General features: G+C 42.7%; 1 protein-coding gene across 2 annotated transcripts in view; it reads right to left on the reverse strand.

Annotated features, from left to right (window-relative positions):
• Positions 1-23838, reverse strand: part of LOC149445833 (progonadoliberin-2) — a 55034-nt gene that overhangs the window by 2308 nt on the left and 28888 nt on the right. Inside the window, exons 2-4 of one of the 2 annotated variants that reach the window (XM_089653369.1) lie at positions 22967-23138; positions 3754-3837; positions 1975-2065 (exon numbers count right to left, since the gene is read on the reverse strand). In XM_089653369.1, coding sequence (XP_089509495.1) covers positions 1975-2065; positions 3754-3837; positions 22967-23104 — 313 coding nt within the window. In that variant the 5' untranslated portion in view covers positions 23105-23138. The remainder of the gene's footprint in view (positions 1-1974; positions 2066-3753; positions 3838-22966; positions 23139-23838) is intronic. The other variant, XM_089653370.1, reaches the window with a different exon arrangement.

Below are 23838 nucleotides of genomic sequence, written 5' to 3' on the forward strand. Positions count from 1 at the left end.
CTCCAGGCAGGTGGTGCCATGGCTGGGATTCAAATCAATGACTCTAGTACTGCCAGGCAGAAGTGCTAACCATTTAGCCACTGTGCTGCCCCTATATGTATAACATACAACATAGTGTATAGAGTGCAAGGCTCATGGGTATAAACCATACTACGTATTGTATAGAGTGCTGGGGTCAAGAGTAAATAACATACTACTTACCGTTTAGAGTGCAGAGTTATGTTAAGGAGAGTCTATCACTAAAGTGAGTCTAAACCCATGATCTAAAAATGTAATATACATTATTGCAATTTACCATTATTTAGATGTTTTGGCAGCATTAGTTTTCTTTTATTAGGTTTTTTTTTTCTTTAGGACTCATACACATGCATGTTTTTGGGAATCCAGCCTATTTCCACGTCCATGAGTCCACAGGTGCTGCATACAGCCGTGGTCATTAACCTGTAAAGGTCCACTCTGCTGTTCTTGTAGGCCTTTAGCCACTCAAATGTGCAGTTCCAGGCATACAGGTGTACAGCCGTGACATCTGACATTGATGTGAACAGGTTTCTGGCTCTAACACCTATGGAGCAACAACTGCTGATGAGACACTGCAAAATGCCTTCAATTACTTTTTACTGAGGATCCTACTATTGTGTGCCTTTCTGAAATCAATTTTCCTGGGTTCCGGAATAAGATGGGGGATACGTCTTTTAGTGCAGCCTACGTTTCTTCCTTTTGTGCCTAGGAGAGAATGACCTCTTCCCTTCCCGAAGCCTCCTGAGATAACTGTGTCACACATTCCAGGAGGCTTCAAGTCTATGTAAAGTACACTGTGCATGTGCAGTGGAGCATCATCAGGGAGCTGGCTGCTAGGACCCGGTAGAGACAGCCAACCTTCTTATGAGGTCAGTAAAGAAGATAGCGGTGTGGGACCCAGCATCCAGCTGCTTTCAGTGGATCATAGCAGGACAGCCCTGGTTTTGCAGGGTGGCTGAGTATGCTATTTCTGCTCAATCCAGCAGCCGGATGTAAGAATTAATATAAAAAATGATCCAGAGAATCCCCACCAGCCCCATGGGACTTTAAATGAGATAGATTTTTTTTTTTTTAATGGATGGTGTTAAGTTGGAAGGATGGTAGCGGGATGTTAATACATTCTGAAAAAAGTTATCCTTCCACTCAGATTAGGACTGTGGTATAAAATTAAATTGAACCCTTGGGTTGAAGCTCATCTTTAACTACTTGACCTCTGGACGATTTTATCCTCTTCATGGCCAGGCCATTTTTTACTATCCAGCACTGTGCAACTTTAACCAATAATTGCGTGGTCATTCAACACTGTACCCATATGAAATTTATACCATTTGTCTTCGCAAAAATAGAGCTTTCTGTGGTGGTAGTTGATCACCACAGTTTTTTTTTATTATACAAGCAAAAAAAGACTGCAAATTATGAAAAAAACAATAATTTTTACTTTTTGCTATAAAACATATCCAATAAAAAATTTAAAATATTAAATTTACTCATAAATTTAGGCCAAGATGTATTCTGCTACATATTTTAGGCGTATATTAACCTTCCTAGCAATAATCCCGAGTGTGACTCGGGGGGGTTAATTTACAGTACCAAAAGCGGTAACCCCGAGCCACACTTGGGATTACACTGCAGTGCTTGTCCTGCGATCCCCCGATGCTTACCTTGTCCCCCAATCACCACAGTTTTTTTTATTATACAAGCAAAAAAAGACTGCAAATTATGAAAAAAACAATAATTTTTACTATAAAACATAAAATAAAAAAATGTAAAAAATTAAATGTATTCATAAATTAGGGCCAAGATGTATTCTGCTACATATTTTAGGCATATATTAACTTTCCTAGTGGTAATCCCGAGTGTGACTCGGGGGGTTAATTTACAGTACCAAAAGCGGTAACCCCGAGCCACACTTGGGATTACACTGCAGTGCTTGTCCTGCGATCCCCCGATCCTTACCTTGTCCTGCGATCCCCCGATGTCCTCCCGATGTGTCCTTCAGCCATATCCTCTGTCCGATGCCAGCATCCGTCTTCCGGGGTTCCCTTCCCTGAGATCGTCGGTACACAGGAGGGCAGAACCAGTGGGAGATTCAAAAAAGTAAAAACATGACATACACACAATACATTGTAATCTGTTAGGATTACATTACTGTATCAACCCATTTCACATACATTTTGTCCCGAGTGCTTTGTCCTGCGCCCTGCCTGCACTTTTACTGTTCTTTCTGCCTGGAAACTTGAGAACATCCATGGCATCCAAAAAGCGTCCCTTTGGGTCAAAAGCGGTTTTTAACCAGCTAGAAAACAGCGAAAGTAAATTAGAACCACTTGCAGAATTGAGTGATAATGATTTGTGGGGAAATTCGTCATCAGACACTCTATGAGCTGAGTGATGTGCGAACTTTCAAATTTCAGTGTTTTTGGTCTGATTACATTATTGAATTAAATGTATTATTATTATATTATTATGTTTTTATAATTATTTATTATATTATAATTTATGATTTCATGTTTCAAACTTTATCATACCCGAGATGTTTACTAGGCTCTTGTTTGGACAGATTTAAGTGAGTTATTCCTAAGAATTACAGGCCTACAATATAGAACAACAAATTTCCAAACAAAACAAAGTACCGCTTTGACATTCAAAAATATTGATGAGTTAGACCACCAGGGAGGTCAATTGGTTTGCATGAAAGTTATAGCATCTACAAACTATGAGATATACAGTATATACTGGACATTTTTGTCTCTTTTTTTTTTTATACTATTAATGGCAGCGATAGTGCTGTGGGCAATCTGACACTGACACTTTGCGGGAACTGACTAACAGACACTGACATCACCAGTGACACTAATACAGTGATCAGCGCTAATAACATACACTTACACTGTTCTAATGATACTGGCTGGGAAGGGGTTAACATCTAGATGCAATCAAAGGGTTAACTGTGTGCCTAACAAATGTAATGTGTACTGTGTGGTGCTTTTACTAGGGGATGTGCTGGTTTTTATTCCCTGCTTTGTAGAGAGACAAAAACCGGCACATCACTGCTGTCAGTTGAGAGCTGTGTTATTTACCAACATAGAGCTCTCTCCTGTCCTCTGCTGTCACTTGCTCTGCCGATCAGCAGGTCCTAGCCATAAATCATTGGCTGGAACCTGGAGCCAGTGACAGTAAAGCCAGGTCGGCAGGCCCATGCACCCTACCCGGAAATGCAAAATCACGTATATATACACTGTAGCAGTAAAACTACAGTGCACGGTTGAAATAGCATATGGTGAAACCGGACTATAAAGAAATAAAAGGCATGAGACATCAACTGGGCTTGACGATGCAAAGGAAAGTTACAAACGGGTGGACTGACCATTTGGAAACTCGGGCACTGCCTGAGGGCCCAGGGTCAGTAAGGGGCCCCATGAGATGCCTCTGGTACCTTTTTCATAGGCTTTTTTGAGTTTGGGAAAGAACACAGGGGCCCCATGATCCCCTATTGCCCGGGGGTCCCATGAGTTGTCAGTCCGCCCCTGGTTACAAAGATTTCATGATTAAATTGGTAAAATATAACAGAATACTTTTTGGTTGATTTTTTCCTGCGGCAAAGTAGGAAGCAGGCGTGGTTCACTGACATCATACCAGATATAAACATGGCGGTCTGGTCCCCTGGATCTATTTCTTCAGTGTGAAACAGCTACACCTTCATTCTTCCACCCACAGCTCCAGTGTGTATCTTACCAGTATGTTCTTTAGGAGGTTTTTCCTAGGGTTCCTGAGGTAGGCACACTCTTCTCCTTCACACAGCTTGATTTCTTCTGAAACCTAAAGACAAACACAACAACAGTTTTATAATATGAAAAAACTTCAATTCCCGGAGAAAAAAAATGGAAGATTTAAGTGAGGACAGGGGATTGCATTCATACTGTCCACCTTGACCTGATCTTCTTATAGAAAGTGTACTATTGTCAGTCAGGTAAACCCTGACCTGGAAGTGTAGTGATGTCATGGAACTTGGAGGATGGAGGCTGGGATAGAGCTGTTATACACCACTCAAAAAAATGAAAGGAACACTTTGAAAACACATCATATCTCAATGGGGAAAAAAGATCATGCTGGATATCTATATCTATACTGATATGGACTGGGTAGTGTGTTAGTAACGTAAGGATATCCCATCATTTGATGGAAATAAAAATTATCAACCTACAGAGGACTGAATACAAAGACATCCCAAAAATCAAAGTGAAAAAATTATGTAGCAGGCTAGTCCATTTTGCTGAAATTTCATTGCAGCAACTCAACATGGTACTCAGTAGTTTGTATGGCCCCACGTGCTTGAATGCATGCCTGACAACGTTGGGGCATGCTCCTAATGAGAGGACGGATGCAGGGGCGGACTGACAACTCATGGGGCCCCCGGGCAATAGGGGATCATGGGGCTCCTGTGTCCTTGCCCAAACTCAAAAAAGCCTATGAAAAAGGTACCAGGGGCATGTCATGGGGCCCCCTACTGACCCCGGGCCCCTCGGGCAGTGCCAGAGTTTCCAAATGGTCAGTCCGCCCCTGGAGGGATGGTGTCCTGGGGTATTTCCTCCCAGATCTGGACCAGGGTATCACTGAGCTCCTGGGCAGTTTGAGGTGCAACCTGGTGGCGTCGGATGGACCGAAACATGATATCCCAGAGGTGTTCTATTGGATTTAGGTCAGGCGAGTGTGTGGGCCATTCAATGGTATCAATTCCTTCATCCTCCAGGAACTGCCTGCATACTCTCACCACATGAGACCGGGCATTGTTGTGCACCAGGAGAAACCCAGGACACACGGAACCAGCATAGGTGTTGGGAGCCACAGCAAACCTTCTGGCAATGGCATGTATTGATGTGGAGGAGTTGAACTGTCTGTGCAACCTCTGTAGGGTCCAGGTATCGCCTCATGCTACCAGTAGTGACACTGACCCTAGCCAAATGCAAAACTAGTGAAAAACAGTCATAAAAGTCAATTAGGGAAAAAAAAGTCAGTGGCCTCCACCTGTGAAGTAATTCCTGTTCTGGGGGTCGTCTCATTGTTGCCCAGCTAGTACACCTATTGTTAATTTCATCAACACCAAAGCAGTTGAAACTGATTAACAACTCCTTCTGCTACTTAACTGACCAGATCAATATCCCAGGAGTTTCATTGACTTGATGCTACACTCTGATTAAAAAGTGTTCCTTTAATTGTTTTGAGCAGTGTATATATATATACACACATACACATACATACACATTTTTGCATTATATTAGGAAACGTTTTTTCAAACAGTAACATTCAATGATAAGATCATTTGCATTAGGCAGCATGGACACTGTATTCTTCAGGTGCCTTTTCTCCTTACAACAGCACGGACTTATAGCAGGACTGTGGCGGGCATTCTAACACTGGGGGGAACTGACTTGGTGTCACTGACATCCCCAGTGACACCATTAACATTGATCAGTGCTAAAAAAAAGCACTGACACTGTACTAATGGTACTGAGCCTGAAGAGGTTAACATAAGGGGCGATCAAAGGGCTAACTGTGTGCTGTTTTACATGTGTCTGTGTGCTTCACTGTAATCACACTGCTTTAGATGGCTGTGCTGTGCACAGCCATCCAAAGCAGTGTGCAGGAACTGACAGGGAGGAGAACTGTTTAGTTTACAAACAGTTCTCCTACCCATCGGAGATGCTATTTAATTACTGGGTGCTGGTGAGTAAACACCAGCCGGGACCCGGTGATTGACAGCCATGACTGCGCCCCCTGGCCAAAAAATGCAAAATCATGTATATACTGTATACCTGATTTTGCGCACCCGTGCCATCCTGTAGCAGTATTTCAACTATAGTGCAGCCGGGAAGCGGCTAATACAGTGTTCAGTGATAATACTATACACTGTCACTGAACTAATGACATTGGCTGGGAAGGGGTTAACATCTAGAGGTTAACTTTGTGCCTATGTGTAATGTGTGTACTGGGTGCTGCTTTTACTAATAGACCTATCAGTTTCTCATCCCTGTTTTTTTAAACTGACAGATCGCTCCCCGTGTACAGAGCTCTGTGTTGTTTACCCACACAGAGCTCTGGGCTGTGATTGGACATGACTGATCAGCAGGTCCCGGCTGTGAATCATTGTCTAGGACTTGCTGACAGACACCTGCTGTGTACAATCACAGTGGGTGCCGGTGGGGGGGGGACATGCATGCATGCGCCCTAAACCTGGAAGTAGGCAGTACGTTGCTTTGCCCGTCCGCAGCACATTGTGGGTGGGCGGTCTCCAAGTGGCTAAAAGACAAACACAGTATGGAAACACTGACAATATACATAACAACAATTATCTTGGTTTACACTTAATTCAACACAGCATGACAAAATATCAGCCCCTGATAATTATTACAAAAATCACTTATTTTTACAAATTGTCCATAAATATAAATTGTCCATAAATAAATGACGGTTGGCAATCCTGCATCCATCCAGAACACTGAAAGCCACCTCCCTTGTTGGATTCATTTCAAGACAACACAGAATTACCAGCATTTCTGCCGACAGTGATGAGGTTGTGTTTTTGGGGCAACCCTAGAATCTACATGGATCCTGTCTACCACAAGGTCTCCAGAAGTTTCTCCTCGGTGGATCAGTATTGATATTGGTGACTGGGATGGGAGCTCGATTGGATCTTCTTCTTTTCTGGTTCCCCCCCCCCTTTTTTTCTCTTTCTTCTCTCCTTTCTTTTATTTTCCTTTCCAGCCACTTTCTCCTTACACCCAATTATGATATTTCAGTTACTTATGTATGACCGAGGCCTTGGTAAAGGTCTTATGCACTTCAGGCAATATATCAGGCTGATAGCTGAGATATAAAGCCATTTAATTTTGTTCAGACCTTGGCTAAGACCACTCTGCAGGGGTGTCCATTGTTTATGCTGATTTTTTGTTCTCCCCGATGTTCCCTCCTCCCCTCCTGCATTTTATGATTATCTATTTTGCTTGTGTTTGGGTATGTACCATTCTCTGATTACTTGCACTAATGTATGGAAATGTATACTTACCTTCTTGTTATTATTATTGTCTATAAAAATGCAATAAAAGTTTATGAAACAAAAAAAAAGTAATCTCCTGTGCTCAGATACCCAGATCAAGAATTAGTGGACTGACCATCCTTAGGGAAACATATCCAACAAATGAGGCTGTGCAGCCCTTTTGGAAAGCTGGGGAAGCCTAGGACAATACTGCAAACAAGAACAAAAAAACCAAAGGTGCACCAGCCTTGCGCATTACCTCAGCGATAGGACATTTATTGAAGGATAAAACAAATGTATACTCAAACGCCACAATTTCATAAGCATGCGCTATCAAATACTGGACAATCAGACCGGAGTCATGTGCAAGTCCCAAGTGAAGGAAGACCCTAAAAAATGGCTGATGCTTTTTGAAGGGAGATCCCTTCTTCCTCAGAGCCAGTTTGACAAGTTACGTCAGCCTCCTTTATATATCTAGAAATGGTTTAAGACTAATTCCCATTAATGGGCTGGGTAAATCAGTGAGGGAGGGGTGTCACATACAGCATGCTTGAACAGAACAAAGTAAATATAAACTTTCAACTTAGTAATTATACATTCCAATAAAACCTCCAATGGATCATCCATGCAAATAAATACATTATGAAAATATGCAAGATGTATAAAAGATGGAGAGATGTACATACCATGTCGTATATATATATATATATATATATATATATATATATACATACATACACACACACATATATACATACACACACACATATACACACACACAGTGAAAGAAATAAGTATTTGATCCCCTTCTGATTTTGAATGCCCACTCACAAAGAAATGATCAGTCTAAAAATCGAATCGTAGGTGTATTGTAACACTGAGAGGCAGAATGGCAACAAAAAATTCAAAATAATTGGAGGAGGAATGCTGCCTATGACCCCAAGAACACCATCCCAACTGTCAAACATGGTGGTGGAAACATTCTGCTTTGAGGGGGGTTTTCTGCTAAGGGGACAGGACAACTGCACCGCATCAAAGGGACGATGGATGGGGCAATGTACCGTCAAATCTTGGGTGAGAACCTTCTTCCCACAGTCAGGGCATTGAAAATGGGTCGTGGATGGGTGTTCCAGCAAGACAATGACCCAAAACACACGGCCAAGGCAACAAAGGAGCGGCTCAAGAAGAAGCACATTAAGATCCTGGAGTGGCCTAGCCAGTCTCCAGACCTTAATCGAAATTGAATTGATTGAAAATCTGTGGAGGGAGCTGAAAGTTTGAGTTGCCAAACGTCAGCCACCAAAACTTAATGACTTGGAGAGGATCTGCCAAGAGGAGTGGGCCAAAATCCCTCCTGAGATGTGTGCAAACCTGGTGTCCAACTACAGGAAACGTCTGACCTCTGTGATTGCCAACAAGGGATTTGTCACCAAGTACTAAGTCATGTTTTGTGAAGGGGATCAAAAACTTATTTCCCTAATGAACATGCAAATCAGTCATCATTTCTTAGACATGCATTTCTTTTGAATTTTTTGTTGCTATTCTGTCTCTCAGTGTTACAATACACCTACCATTCGATTTTTAGACCGATCATTTCTTTGTGAGTGGGCAAACATTCAAAATCAGCAGGGGAACAACTAGAAATACTCCCAGAGCAAACCAGATATCTTTTTTTTTTAACAATCAAAACAGAATGACAGTGGTACAAGCTACATAGAGACATTTGATAAACTGAAACAAAGACAGGTGATGCAACTAGAGCCACACGCAGGTGGTCCAATACAATATAGTATAAGAGCAAAGGGTAAACATATGTAAAGGTACAGTGATATTCCTATGCAAACCAAAAGGCAAACGAGGAGGGATTTTAGCAACGTCCAGACCTTTACCAGGATGAATATCCACAAAAGAGGCATGTTTAGTGGTCCAGTTACGACTGATATATCCCATCAAACTTAATTGGGCAATTCCTATTAATATACACCAATTTGTACATAGGAAGACCATCATTGACAGCTTTTTCCCCAGGAGTCTATGGAAAGGGGGGAGGATGAATTCCAATTAAGTATAATTTATTTTTTGGCATAGTATAATAAGTATGAGATCAATAGCTTAGTGTACTGGAGCCTTTGCTCATCATCCTGAATACCAAGCAATGCCAAGGCTGGCGAGGCTGGCAAGGTCAGCTTTAGGTGGTGATTTACAAGCTCAAACACCGCTGCCCAAAACCCGGACACCACCAGACAATCCCAGAACATATGGTAGTAAGTTCCCTTGGATCTGTGACATCAAGGACAGTCTGGGAACCTCAGGGGATATATCCTATGCAACTTTTGTGGCATATTATACACTCTGTGTAGGAATTTAGTTTGGATCAGTTTATCCCTAGAAGAAATTTCTAATCTTGAGCTATTCTCAAAACAGTCCTCCTTATCTATGGAAGGAATATCCACTTTCCAGGCCTCCCGGAAGGCCTCCATTTTAGGGAAGTCCACACAGAGTAATGCTGAGTATAGGGAGGAGAGTGGTTTGGAGAGGGAGTCCTGGGCTAGGAGATCAACAATAGGGTTAGTAGCTAAATGAGTTGGCACTGGGAACTGGGCTCTAACTGCATGCCATAGCTGGAAGCTGATTGTACCTGAAGTACATCCATCTAGGGAGTCTAAATTTATGCTGTAGGTCTCTAAAGGAGAGGTTCTGAGGCAAAGACGTCTTGTAGAGTTTCAATACCAAATCGGGCCTAAAGGTGAGGATCAGACGCAAACCAGATATCTACTACCATTTTTGCCACTGATGAAAATTATTAATGTATTGCACAGACAATATAAGCTCATCAGCGTGTTTATGATTATTTATTAACCCCCAAAACACCCCCTCATCCCTATTTTGATGAAGACAAGGGCTTCTTTTCCACAACCCTGGGCCGTCTGCCTGCTCCTTAACAATCAGCTATTCTGAATTAAATTAAACGAATGCAGAAGATATGAAATGTATTCCTAAAGAAGAATTGGTTCACTTAACAAATGCATTCAAAACAAAATTCTTGAATTAATGAATGCATCCAAAACAGCACAGTGGCTAAATGGTTAGCACTTCCGCCTGGCAGTACTAGGGTCGTTGGTTCAAATCCCAACCACGGCACCACCTGCCTGGAGTTTGCATGTTCTCCCTGTGCCTGTGTGGGTTTCCTCCAGGTACTCTGGTTTCCTCCCACACTCCAAAGACATGCTGGTAGGTTCATTGCATCCTGTCTAAATTGGTCCCAGTATGTGTACATATGAATGTAAGTTAGGGACCTTAGAATGTATGCTCCTTGAGAGTTAGGTACTGATGTGAATGTACAATATATATGTAAAGCACTGCGTAAATTGACGGCGCTATATATGTACCTGAAATAAAACAAAATTAAAATTTATGGCATTCAAAAGTCTAATTTGTGTAAGTCTGTCTCTGTTTACCTTTTCTAATAAAGAAAAAAAAAATTCAAAAGGTGTGAATGGGTTTTAAAAGTCACAAAAAATTGTAATGCCCAACTCTAGACATTTTTTAAAACGCCCCGAGGTTTGAAAAAAAAAATACTGACTATGCAGCACTGACCTTTAATCCAGACCTATTCCCACAGTACCTCTTCTTGATCACAAAATGTCCTCAGTCTTCTGGGATGATTGACAACCAGAAGACTGCGAAAAGACTGTTAATAACCCAGCCCCCGAGGATGGCACCCTGCACTCAGTGTAAAAATGTAAAGAGTGGTACTGATGTCATCACGTCAGCACTACTGTCTGCTTAATCCAAGACCACGCAACTTCCAGAAGAAGAATGAAGAAGAGGACCCAGCGGGGTTTATTTACTAAAGCTGGAGAGTCCAAAATCAGACTCCCTTCTGCATAGAAACCAATCAGCTTCCAGGTTTCATTGCCAAAGCTTCATTGAACAAGCTGAGGTTAGAAGCTGATTGGCTTCTATGCAGAAGGGAGTCTGATTTTGGACTCTCCAGCTTTAGTAAATAAACCCCAGCGTGTCATGTGACAGGCCTAAAGACATCAGAAAAAAAGTTAAAAAAAAAAAAAAAGCCATAACACCATAACATATCATTGGGGGTCCCTTGGAAGAGGAGGAATCCTGGTGTCTGGAGTTGGACTGTCAAAAAAAAACAAACATATGAGCTCACTGAAAATGCCACTACACCTTCCCTTTAATGTGTTAAAGATCAAAGCACAAACTGTTTCTGTATATCATCAGCCCTTCTAATCTGAGAACCTTCCAACTGGGCAATTTATCAGGCATGCATTAGCTCGGCTGCTAATGACCCGGTCCTTGTAACAGATGTACCTGTAATGCTACATTTACTCCAGATGTGCTTGGTTGACGTGGGTTAGCGCATTCGCAGTTTGGATACATTTAAGATTTATTTTACAAATTGTGTGCTTTTCCTGTTGAATTCAACTGTAGTCTTTCGTTTTCTTTTAGATATAAGTGTTGATGAATTTTAAAGCAGCTAAACATGTGATAAAAAAAAAGTTGACTGATGTAATGTCAATGGTTGGGAATGAGGAATCACCCATATTGGAGTGAAGCAAGGATTGAACAACTGCCATGTCATTAAGGGTAATTATTGAACATGAATGCAGTTGTGTATAGAAAAATACTAATATTACTTCCATCGCTAATTATCTCTCACAGAATGGATTCTCAATAATAAATTAGATTAAAATATTCATTTAGGACCTAGTACATTGGTAAGCAAAGTTCCAATACACTCCATAGAGCTTAATGAGCATGATCCCCATGGAATGCCGCTAGTAACTATAATGGTGCCATATTATTTAAAGAGAACCTTTTCATTCTGCAAGCAAATAAACATAGTGATACCCTACTTAATCACTCAATCCACAGTTTTAGACAACTACCACCACTGGATACAGAAAGCATTACAACCACCACTATTGGATAAAGCGTGCCACCACAATTGGACCCAGGGAGACTGACAACCATCAACAATGGACACAGAGACTTATAGCCACCAAAAGTGAAAAGTGGACACAAAGAAACTGACAACCACTAGACCCAAGTATTACCAATAGACACAAAGGGGTTGATTTACTAAAGGCAAAACCACCACTATTGGATAAAGAGTGCCACCACAATTGGACCCAGGGAGACTAACAACCATCAACAATAGACACAGAGACGTATAGCCACCAAAAGTGGACACAAAGAAACTGACAAACACTACACCAAAGTATTACCAATGGACACAAAGGGGTTGATTTACTAAAGGCAAAACGACCATGTATTTGCAAGGAAATTCAGTCCAGAGCTTAGTAAATGAGATAAAGCTTCACTTTGCAAAATAACCCAATCACATGGAAGGAAAATAAAAAAAAACAGCATTTTTGCTTACACATGATTGGATGATGGAAGTCAGCAGAGCTTGCCCGCATTTACTAAGCTCTGGAGCAACTGCACTTGTAATGTGTGCAGTCTATCTGCCTTTAGTAAATCAACCCCACATAATCCAACAGCCACTATCACTGAGCACAGAGAGACATACAACTAGCACCACTGGATACTGAGAGAATTATATTGTATAACCACCACCACTGGACACAAAGAGGAGAGACTTACAACCTCCACCACCACCACCACCGGACATAGAAAAGCTGACAACCACTACCATTGGACACAGAAAGACTTACGGCTACCACCACTGGACACGGAAAGACTGACAATCACCACCACTGAACACAGAGAGACTCACAGCCACCACTACGGGAAATACAGAGACTTACAAACACCACCCTGAGCACAGAGAGGCTTACAGCCAATACTACTGGACATGGAGAGACTTACAAACACCACCACCAGACACAGAAGATCTGACGACCACTACCATTGGGCACAGCAAGACTTACAGCTAAAACCAACTAACACGGAGAGACTGAAAACTCCCACCAGTGGACACAGAGAGAATGACAACCCCCACCACTGGACACAGAGACTGACAACCCCCACCACTGGACACAGAGACTGACAACCCCCGCCACTGGACACAGAGAGACTGACAACCCCCACCACTGGACACAGAGACTGACAACCCCCACCACTGGACACAGAGAGACTGACAACTGGGAGGCACTGATAGGCAGCATTGATGGGCACTGATAACTTGCACTGATTGGCACTAATAACCTGCACTGGTGGGCACTAAAGGGGCTGCAATTTAAATCAGTGTGAACAATGTACTCATTGTGCCCTGTCAAACTGGCCAGTTGTGGGCACTCTTTTCCTCACACACAGATAGTGTGTGAGGAAAGGAAATGCTGATAACCAGCAAGTCTATTTACATGTGACAAGCTGTGATTGGACACAGCTCATCACATGGTATACCACCGCTGTGATTGGCCCTTTACTGCGATCTGTGATGAGCTAAATCCAAATGACATAGTGGTGACAAAGCACACCTGATGTGCACCCCAGAGGGCACACGGGAGACCTGCACATGGGAGGACATCCATGGATGTCCTCCCAGAACTGGAGAACCGTGCTGTATCCATCTTTTGGCTATAGCATGGTCGGCAAGCAGTTAATGGTTGAGGTGATTGTAGCCGTATTAGTGCGCTTGAAACAAGAACAATTAAGTCCTGTCCATGATACTTTTTTTTTTGCACTAACATCCAAAGTTTTAGGACAAGCTTTCGGGGGGTACTCCCTTCTTCAGGGTCCAAGCAGTACTAATGCACAAAGTTTTAGCAGAACCATAAGTAGGACAATCTCTGAGACAAGAAAAAAGAGAAAAGGAAAAAAAAACAAAAACAAATGTACACAGCAATGTTAATTATACTTGGATAGTTAGTGAGATAAGGCAGGGAGAGGACTATGGAATGGGAGGGGGAAGTAACAGTCACATGGGTAAGGGTGGTCATGAAACTGATGGATAGTGATTTATAAAACCAAGGTCCACATTTAGTCCATTATCTTTTGTGTCAATTAGAATTACCATTCTTTGTTCAAAGGTTTTCCTTTCCTAAATAGTTTTGAAGTTCCTTTTAAGAAACGGAAACATTCATGTCTTCTAAGGTGTGGTGTGGTTGTGTGAACTGATGTCCCACGGGTGTGCGGAAATCATCCTCCTTAATTTCTTTAATAGTGACTGTGTGATATTAAAGGTCCCTTTTATGTTTGTGGACACTTTTTGATGGATTGATTTGTTTGCACAGTTTGCAGTGTTTTTTGTAGCAGGGCTTGCTTCCATTACTTGTGACTTCATAATCAGAATGAAGTTTCCTGCTGATTAGTTTATGTCTTAGGTTGGGTGGTTGCCTGAAAGCCAGTATTGGGGGTTGTTAGAATATTTATTTTTTGAGTTTTATCCTCTGTTATGATGGGTTGTAAATCTTTGATTATCTTTCTTATTCCTTTCAGTGCTGGGTTGTATGTGGTCACTAGAGGTACACGATTATTTATTTCTCTTTGTATTGGAGGAAATGATCTCTTCGGGTTTTCAAGGCCATGCTTATGCTGGTGTTGATGGTTTTGTCTTTGTAACCTTTCTTATGGAAGGAGTCTGATAGTATTCTGAGATGGTTATTTCTGTCTTCTGGGTTTGGGCATAATTGGTGGTATCTGATGGCCTGGCTGTGTATAATGGCCCATTTGGTTTTTTGGGGGTGGAAGCTGGAACTGTGTCAGTGGGTTTCCTGTATACTGCGGTGTGCAGTATGTCAGCCCTGATGCGATGGTGTTGAATAGTTAATTTTTAGTTTGACTGATGGGTGAAACGTGTAGATCAGTGAGTGCAATTGTTTTAGATTTTCTTCACCTTCTGTCCACATGATGAAAATATCATCAATATAGTGATAGTAGCTATATGGCTTTTGTTGTATGCTGTTCAGGGATTTGTCCTCCAGGTCAGCCATAAATAAGTTTGCATACTGGGGTGCCATTTTACTAGCAGTAGCCATACACTGAAGATAGATGTCATTATTGAAAGTACAGTATTTGTGTGTAAGAATGAAGTCAATGGGAAACCTGAGCCTGGGACAATGCACTCAACTGCCTTGAAGAAATTTACATTGGAAGCCCTCATCACATTAGAAGTTCCCTGATAATGCCAGAGGTCCCTCTTTCATGCCAGAGGCCCCCTTTCACATCAGAAATGCCCCTAAACATCAGAGACCTCCCTATAAACAAGTTCCCCCATCACATCAGAGTCTCCACAATCAGTTTCCCAGTCTCACAGTCCCCTCTTCACATCAGAGCCCTACCTTTTGGCTTCAGCAGTGAAGATAAAAAGTGCTCTATGAATGAAGGAGGTGGACATTTCATTCATCTGCTTGTCTTTCATTCATAGAGTGCTTTTCAGTGCAGGAAGCAATATTACAGCTTCTATGAATGGAGGAGGGGGTTGATTAGGCGGCATGGTTTGCACTTTTGATGAGTGCCTGTGACAGGTCCAGATTGTTCTATTAACCTCTGCAACACTAAAACATCACAGCTCCAGGGGTGTTGGGGGGTGGAGCATGAAGATTTAAAGGAACATAGCAGCCAAGAGCACAAGGGACACTTCTCATTCAATGTAAATACTGTCCCTGGTGCCGGTTAAAAAAAAAAACTAACCTCAAATGTTAAGTGGCTACAGCACTCACAGAACCACAAGCTACGTATATGGAAAAAGTCAGGAACATACAATTACATAGTTGCCATAATTACTACCTAAAGTGAAAGTAAATTGCATCTGAGCGCCACAAAATGAAAATGTTATTTAACCACTTCAAGTCACTTTCACCCAATTCTTGCCCAGGCCAGTTTTCAGCTTTCAGCGCTGTGTCACACTTTGGCAATTGCGCGGTCATGCAACACTGTACCCATATGAATTTTTTAGGATTTTTTTGAGACGAAAACTGTAGCTGCTGACTTTTAAAAAACAACCAGTTACCTGTCCCTCGGTCCCATGGTGTCCTCACCACAGCCTGTTTCACCGACCGCCCTGTGTTCCTGGTGCCAGCATCTTCAGTGTGGGCACACGGCTGTGACAGTTTGCGGCTTCACATCTGGGTGGCCACTCTGCATGCCCGAGTAGCTCTGCACTTTCTGAATGGTCCCATAGTCTTCTGGGATCTGTCATGTGTCCCAAAAGACTACGGGCAGGAGGAAGGACAACTTCCGTTTCCAATCACCTAGGCGAATGCAGCAGAGGTGAGAGTGGGTACCTGTCAATTTCGGGTACCCGCTCCCTAAAGGTGCCAATTCTTACTGGGGAGTGAGGGACCAGTCCTTAGAGTGGAACGTCCCCTTTTGGGTGGAGCTCCATTTTAATGTTGACAGAGAGAGTGAAGTTCAACTTTAGGGTCTGCTTAGCTGAGAAAGTCTCTCTTCCCCTCCTCCAGATGAAAGAAACAAAAATGCCTATGAAGACTCCTGGGACGTATGACATAATTTTGACCTAGGCCAGAAACCAGGAAGCAACTGAAAAAGCGTAAAAGAATTTAAAACAAATGTAGCCAGGTGCTATCCATCGGCTGTGTGAAGCGTCTGCTCCTTCCCCCTGTCTGTAGGCAGGTGCAGTTCAGATTTCTCGAACAAGTGGTGCAGTTTTGACAGCCATTATGCAGAGGGAATGGAGGCTTAGAGGATCTCTTGGTCCTCTGAGGCCTCCATAGTTGTCATCAGGGGAGCAGCGATCAGATTGGATGCTACTGTACTGAATTAACTCCATGGCCATCTTTAGTGAGGACAGTGCTAATAAATAGCTCTTTCCTAGTTGGCACGCATTTGCGAAGTGGCTAAGTTAGGGATGAGAACCCACTGGTGAGGGATAATGTGTCTAGTGCAGGGAAAGGTTCCGGTGGAGGAGGGTCAGAGTAGGGAATCACAGCTGATTCTGTCAACCAGTGTACCCGGTGGTGTCAGGAGATCGGAAATACTTACTGATGACATATCTGTGTCAGCTCTCTCCCTTCCCTGCACTGTTGATGGGCATCAGAGGGGGCTGTGTATAATCACCCTCACTCCTGTTTCCCCCTACCTTCTGGCAACAGTGGATTGGATCCAAGGGGCAAGTGTGGCTACTAAGGATCATTGGATATGTGGTCCTTAATGGGGTTCTGCTCCATGCAAGTGAAAGGAGGCAAATGGCTGCAGAAATTACAGGCCCACAATTCCCTGCATACAGAGGAGGAAATTTGGATTGGATCCAATAAGGGGCAAGTGTGGCTACTAAGGATCATTGGATATGTGGTTCTTAATGGGTTTCTGCTCCATGCAAGTGAAAGGAGGCAAATAGCTGCAGAAATTACAGGTCCACAATTCCCTGCATACAGAAGAAGGATTTTGGATTGGATCCAATAAGGGGCAAGTGTGGCTACTAAGGATCATTGGATATGTGGTCCTTAAAGGGGTGCTGCTCCATGCAAGTGAAAGGAGGCAAATAGCTGCAGAAATTACAGGCCCACAATTCCCTGCATACAGAGGAAGGATTTTGGATTGGATCCAATAAGGGGCAAGTGTGGCTACTAAGGATCATTGGATATGTAGTCCTTAAAGGGGTGCTGCTCAATGCAAGTGAAAGGAGGCAAATGGCTGCAGAAATTACAGGCCCACAATTCCCTGCATACAGAGGAGAGATACGTTTTTCCAGCAAATTACCAGAGCTCGGGGACAACAGCATGGGGAGCTAATGAATGCAGACCTGTTTGGGTCTCTGCAGGATGCCAGGCAGGCTGTATGGGGAAACCAGTGGACCTGAGCTGTGCATGCTTACACAGAGGACAGAGTCTGTGAGGACCAGAGTGAGAGACTGAACCACAGAGAGAGAATTGTTATGTGCACCCACCACAGAGAGGACCTGATCACGAGGATCTGATCATGAGGACCTGACCATGAGGCTGAGACTGCTGGGGTAATTGACTACCAAGTCTATGAGACTGGACCTGTTGCATGCCAGAATTGATGAGCTACTGATATTAATCCTTTACCGCCCACAGTTAATGTAAAACTACAGACAAAATGTTTTTTTTTCCATTTTGGATAGAGTAAGTGAGGCTCAGTGGCGTCACTATGGTGGTGTGGGGGGTGCGCAGCGCACCCAGGTGACACCCGACAGAGGGGTGACCAGGGCCGCTAATAAGGCAGTAAAACCGGGTCTTATAGTTAAGTTCTACCAATGGAAAAAATAGTCCTTACTAAACTACACTCCCTTCCTACTTACTTAGAGGGGTATATGATTACATTTTCCTGGGCACCATTAGGTAGACAGAGGGGCCCAGGAGGTGACAGGAGGTACACGATTCAAAGCTGCAAGTTGCTCTGCTCAATTGTAGGCTGCCCACCACCTTTCATGGTGGAGTGATCTTCGTAAACATTATCTACTCCGCTCCCTCAGCCAGATTACAAGACTGATATGAGGTGGCTGACCGGGAGCAGAAAGTCTATTTCGACGGCGGCGGTGGCGGTTGGCATGGCTGCACTGTGACACTACTGTTTCATCAGAACACACATCAGAATCCTCACCGTGCTTATGGTAATCAGAATTTTGGTAATCGCACAGAAGGTGTTGTATGTGTCATGTGGTTGTTGGGTGCTGACTTTATTAACTTATGGCTTTTATGATGCCATGGGACACTGGCAGAGCAATACAGCACCTGCTGTTTGATTACCAAAATTCTGATTATCATAAGCACTGTGAAATAATGCTTTAAATCTGTGTTTGGGGGGGGGGGAAGAGGGGCAATAAAAACAAGCACCTGAGCTGTGTTTTTTTTTACCCTCAACCACTTCCCTTTATGCCCCCGAAACACAGGTGTGGCAGAAAAAAGTGGGGCTTTAACGCCTACATGCTACACATATGTATCACTGCGCAGACAATGCATTTTGTTTCAAAGCAGGGTCAGGGACGGGGTCAAGGGTAGGGTTGAAGGGGGCCCTGCCAGGTAGGCTGTACGGGGCTCCACGATTTCTAACAGCAGCGCTGGGGGTGACACCATCAAGTAGGACGTGATATCCGACCACGATGGTGTTATCCCCATGCATGACAGCACACGGATCGGAGCTCTGGCACCGACTGCATCATTTACACGAGCTGGTTTGGAGTGCGCACCATGACCAGCGTCCTGCAGGGCACTATGGCAGGCTGTACAGGACAAAGCACTGTGGTAGGCTAGGGGGAGAGCAGTGTTATATGGGAAAAAAATTTTGGGGGGGTGACACCATGTTTTACCGCACTAGGTGACACCAACCCTAGTGAGGCCACTGGAGAGGGTTATAACCCTATTATTTTGCCAGCTGTGTCCCATTAAGGGGATTTACCTTCACTTCCTTTCCCATAGTAAAAAAAAAAGTGAGAGAAAATCCCTGCAAATTACGAGAATTCCTGGGGACAACCTAAAATTTGGGGTTTCTTTTACTTTCACTTTCGATGATAATGGTAAACAGGACAAGTAGAGAGGGTAAATCTCCCTAACAGGGGCACAGACAGCGATACAAACCTGACAGGTGTTCTAATCCCTCTCCACTAAACATTTTTACTTTTATTCATAGTTTAATGCAATACAGACAAATCCTTAACTAACAGCTCATTACCCATCTTTTGCAAACAGCATTAAACAGATAGCTACATGTGTACCACCTTACAGAAGGGCCCCAACGACAGAGGGCTATCCTTGACAAATAGATGCCAGGTACTTTGAACAGGGGTTCCCCTTTGCCAGTAACGCCTACACCCACCTGCTATTGAGGCTGTATGTGTACAGTGCACCCAGGAACATTATTTGACCATCTATTGCTAAGAATTACAGTGAGGTTTCTTTCATGCCAGTCATGGCTTTCATGGTTGATGCTATTTTTACTGATACTCTATGGACTAATGTAATGGGGCTTGGCCTTATTGCAGCGAAAGTTGATGGCCGAAGGTAAGGCTAACCTGCCCATCAGTTAATCCAATGTATTCTTTTGTCCTGTTTATTTGTCTTATCCAGGGGCGGGCTGACCATTTGGAAACTCGGGCACTGCCCGAGGGCCCAGGGTCAGTAGGGGGCCCCATGAGATGCCCCTGGTACCTTTTTCATAGGCTTTTTTTAGTTTGGGCAAGGACACAGGGGTCCCATGATCCCCTATTGCCCAGGGGCCCCATGAGTTGTCAGTCCACCCCTGGTCCTAACTATTGCATTTGCTTACCCTTCAACAATATGTTTGATCTTATTAACTCTCAAGTTCCTTTAAGGTCTATTTTCTATCTTCAGTCACAGAGCGGTAGGAAATTAATGCTTAAGGTACACGTTTGAATAACCTATACCCAGGTGTGTTGGTGGGGACCGAGCGGTTTTACGAGTCGAGGACCCAACAAGCCAGGTGGCTCCTGCGGGGGTAGCACTACACCAGTAAATATGATATACCTTTCTATCTATTTACTAATGTCAGAAGCATAAGGATTAAAAATAGTTCATGTTGATTGAGAGAGTTTAGTTCTGCTTTAAACCAGTGCTCTTTTTATCTTCTTTTATCTCTTTAATAACATTATATGCTCATGTCGGGCAAAGAAATCTAAGCAGCCTTTCTGTACTATCTGCACACTTGGAAAAAATAAAAGATAACGTTTTAATTCCATAAATCTCCATAGCGCTGCCTGCTCAGTGTGTGCTCTTCTGAGATGATCACTTCTGTTATTTCTGAGAGATGAAAATCATCTCCATTCCCTCACATGTTGTTTACTGTTCAAATCCTACTGCCGAGGTGAGACAAGCTTCAATGGCCAAATGATCTGTGGAACATCTGCCGTGATAGCCGACATTTCACCGCAATCCCAGCGCTGACACAACATTTCACTGCAGTCCCAGCACAGTCTACTCTCTGCTCTGTGTGTTGTGTCAGCCTGGTTGAGCGGTGTTGTATCAAGATCTTAAAGGGAGCCAGTCACATCCAGATGAGGTCCACCATATTCAGACTCTGAAGGTCCATTCACACTAAAGTGTTCAGTAATTACATTACTGCAGACCATTTATTATGAATGGGCTAGCGCTGCACCACAACAGATGAAAAAATAAAATTTTCTTTCAAATCGCAATGTACCTCAGCACACAGTATATAGGGTAAATAAAATAAGTGAGCACACTAAAAGTAGCAGCTAAGCACAGTAGGTAAACCAGATAAAACCTATAAAACCAAGATAAAATAACGTAGTGCAGCGCTAAAACTTATTAAAGATATAAATGGCTAATAAGATCAAATAAATAAATAGAAGTTCATAAATATATGATCATAAAATATGAATGTCCCAAAAGTGACAATTGTGCTTTGGAAGTGATTACTTCAAGGATGCTGTAGTGCCCGTGCTGGTAGAAATAGTAAAATTGTGCACTCACCAGATGCACAATTTTAATGTGCATATAAATATGGGTAAAGATGTCCTCTTAATGGCATCAGGGTAGAGTGGATGAAGAGTAATCCTCCCTCTGAAGGGTAGATGTTACAGCGGGCAATTCCAGGGTTTAGAATTGATCCAATACAGCCAGAGGTCCCTTACAGGGAATAGTGGATTAAGGGGACATCTTTATCCATATTTATATGCACATTAAAATTGTGCATCTGGTGAGTGCACAATTTTACTATTTCTACCAGCACAGGCACCAGAGCATCTTTGAAGTAATCACTTCTGTGATGGATTTGGTAAAATGCCTATTTCATTTCCTATTGAATATATATATATACGCTATTTCTATAAGTTTTATAAATATTTACTTTTATACTTTAATACATATGTTGTGTGAATATTTTCTGCCTGCTGGGCTTTGTGGTACTATAAGAAATCTTTGCTTAAGGAATGTCTGCTCACACACACAGACCCCCTCCCACCGTGCCAACTTGAAACAAAGGAATGTTGTTTTCCTATAAGATAAGGCCTGGAAGAAGATCACACCTATACCATGACGGAGATTGTTTTCGCGTGGAAATGACCAATCAAAGACTAATATAATGCTTATGCTGTTGTCACATGACTCTTGCATCATTTTGCATATATAAGCTCACTTTCTCATTATAATAAACTAGAAGTATTCATACACTGAACTTGTGTGTCAGCGTGAGTCTCTTCCAGTGTGCGCACATTCCAAAGCTAGCGTCATAAATTAGGACAGGAACAGATAAGCACTGGGCGATTCAGTCCTTGACTAAATCACTTCCAGAGCACGATTGTCACTTTTGGGACATTCATATTTTATGATCATATATTTATGAACTTTTATTTATTTATTTGATCTTATTAGCCATTTATATCTTTAATAAGTTTTAGCTCTGCACTACGTTATTTTATCTTAGTATATAGGGTAGGCTGCGCTGAAGTGTGTTGGTCTCTACTGTAGAATGAGTTGAGTTCCACAAACGATGAATGACATCACAATGCACATAGAGCATAGACATGTGCCAACCGAAAACATTTGTTTTAGATCGGTTCATTTTGTTACTCATGTTGTTTTGTTGCATTCACAACGAAATTTGTTTCATTTTGCTTATTCCTTTGCGACCAGATTCAAATTTTTCTAATGGATATGAATTTCAGGAAACGGTTATATTCTTTTTTTTTTATTCTGTTCGAATCGATTCTATTTTTTCTAGTCTAGTCTATCCTTTTGTTTTCTGTTCCTTTCTATTCTATCTTATTCTATTCTTTTATTTTCTATTTTATTTCTAGTTTGTATTTTGGCCAAAATATGTAATACAGCCCCAAAATGTACCAGGCACCAGGAAATGGGGAAGACAAGAATATATTCCCCAATATGTGCTACTACACTAGCAGTGTCCTCAAGGGCCCCCCGCATGCAGGGATTACAGCCTCCATGACCTGAGCAAATACTACAAATATGGCACCCTAGCTGTATGTATGTTGATAACCTTTAGCTAAAAAACAATGCACCATGAATATACCTCTGGAGAAGCAGGCATGTCCAACTCCCTCTTTCCTCCTGGATACCACCCATGGGACCAGTGCTGGCCATGTGACAGCTGTGTACTGATTGCAAACAGAACCAGGAGCAGGAACAGCAAATGTCTCTGACAGGCCATTGGTTAGCAGTTGTGACTCACAGTTCACAGGAACCTGTAGAGGAAAAACAATAGAAGCCTTTTTTACGTAACGAACACATGATTGGCTAAAGTAAGAAATATTGGGGTTGATTTACTAACGTCATCTAGGCAGTTGCTCCAGAGCTTAGTACATGAGATGAAGCTTCAATTTGCAATGAATACTCAATCACACGCAATTTTTGCTTGCACATAATTGGATGACGGGAGTCAGCAGACCTTTACCACACTTACTAAGCTTTGGGGCATTTGCACTTGCAAAGTGTACAGTCTAGTTGCCCTTAGTAAATCAACCCCACTGTGTTCTCCGGCCTCCCCAGATGTGCAGGATCCTTTGAGGGTATCTCAACAAACATCAAACTCTCACTCCCAGAATTGTGCTGCAGATGCTGGTAGAGGGCCAGTCAGGTTAAGCAGCCTAAATACCAAAGCCCATGTTTACACTCACCGGCCACTTTATTAGGTACACCTTGCTAGTACCGACTTGGACCCCCTTTTTCCTTCATAACTGCTTAATTCTTCATGGCATAGATTCAACAAGGTGTTGGAAACATTCCTCACAGAGTTTGGTCCTTATTGACATGAGTTACTGTTGCCTTTCTATCATCTCGAACCAGTCTGCCCATTCTCCTCTGACCTTTGACATCAACAAGGCATTTTCCTCCACACAACTGCTGCTCACTGGATATTTTCTCTTTTTTGGACCATTCTCTGCA

This window comes from Staurois parvus, unplaced genomic scaffold (assembly GCF_062004578.1).
Source record: "Staurois parvus isolate SC_StPar_1 unplaced genomic scaffold, SC_StPar_1.0 ptg000708l, whole genome shotgun sequence".
Lineage (NCBI taxonomy): Eukaryota > Metazoa > Chordata > Amphibia > Anura > Ranidae > Staurois > Staurois parvus.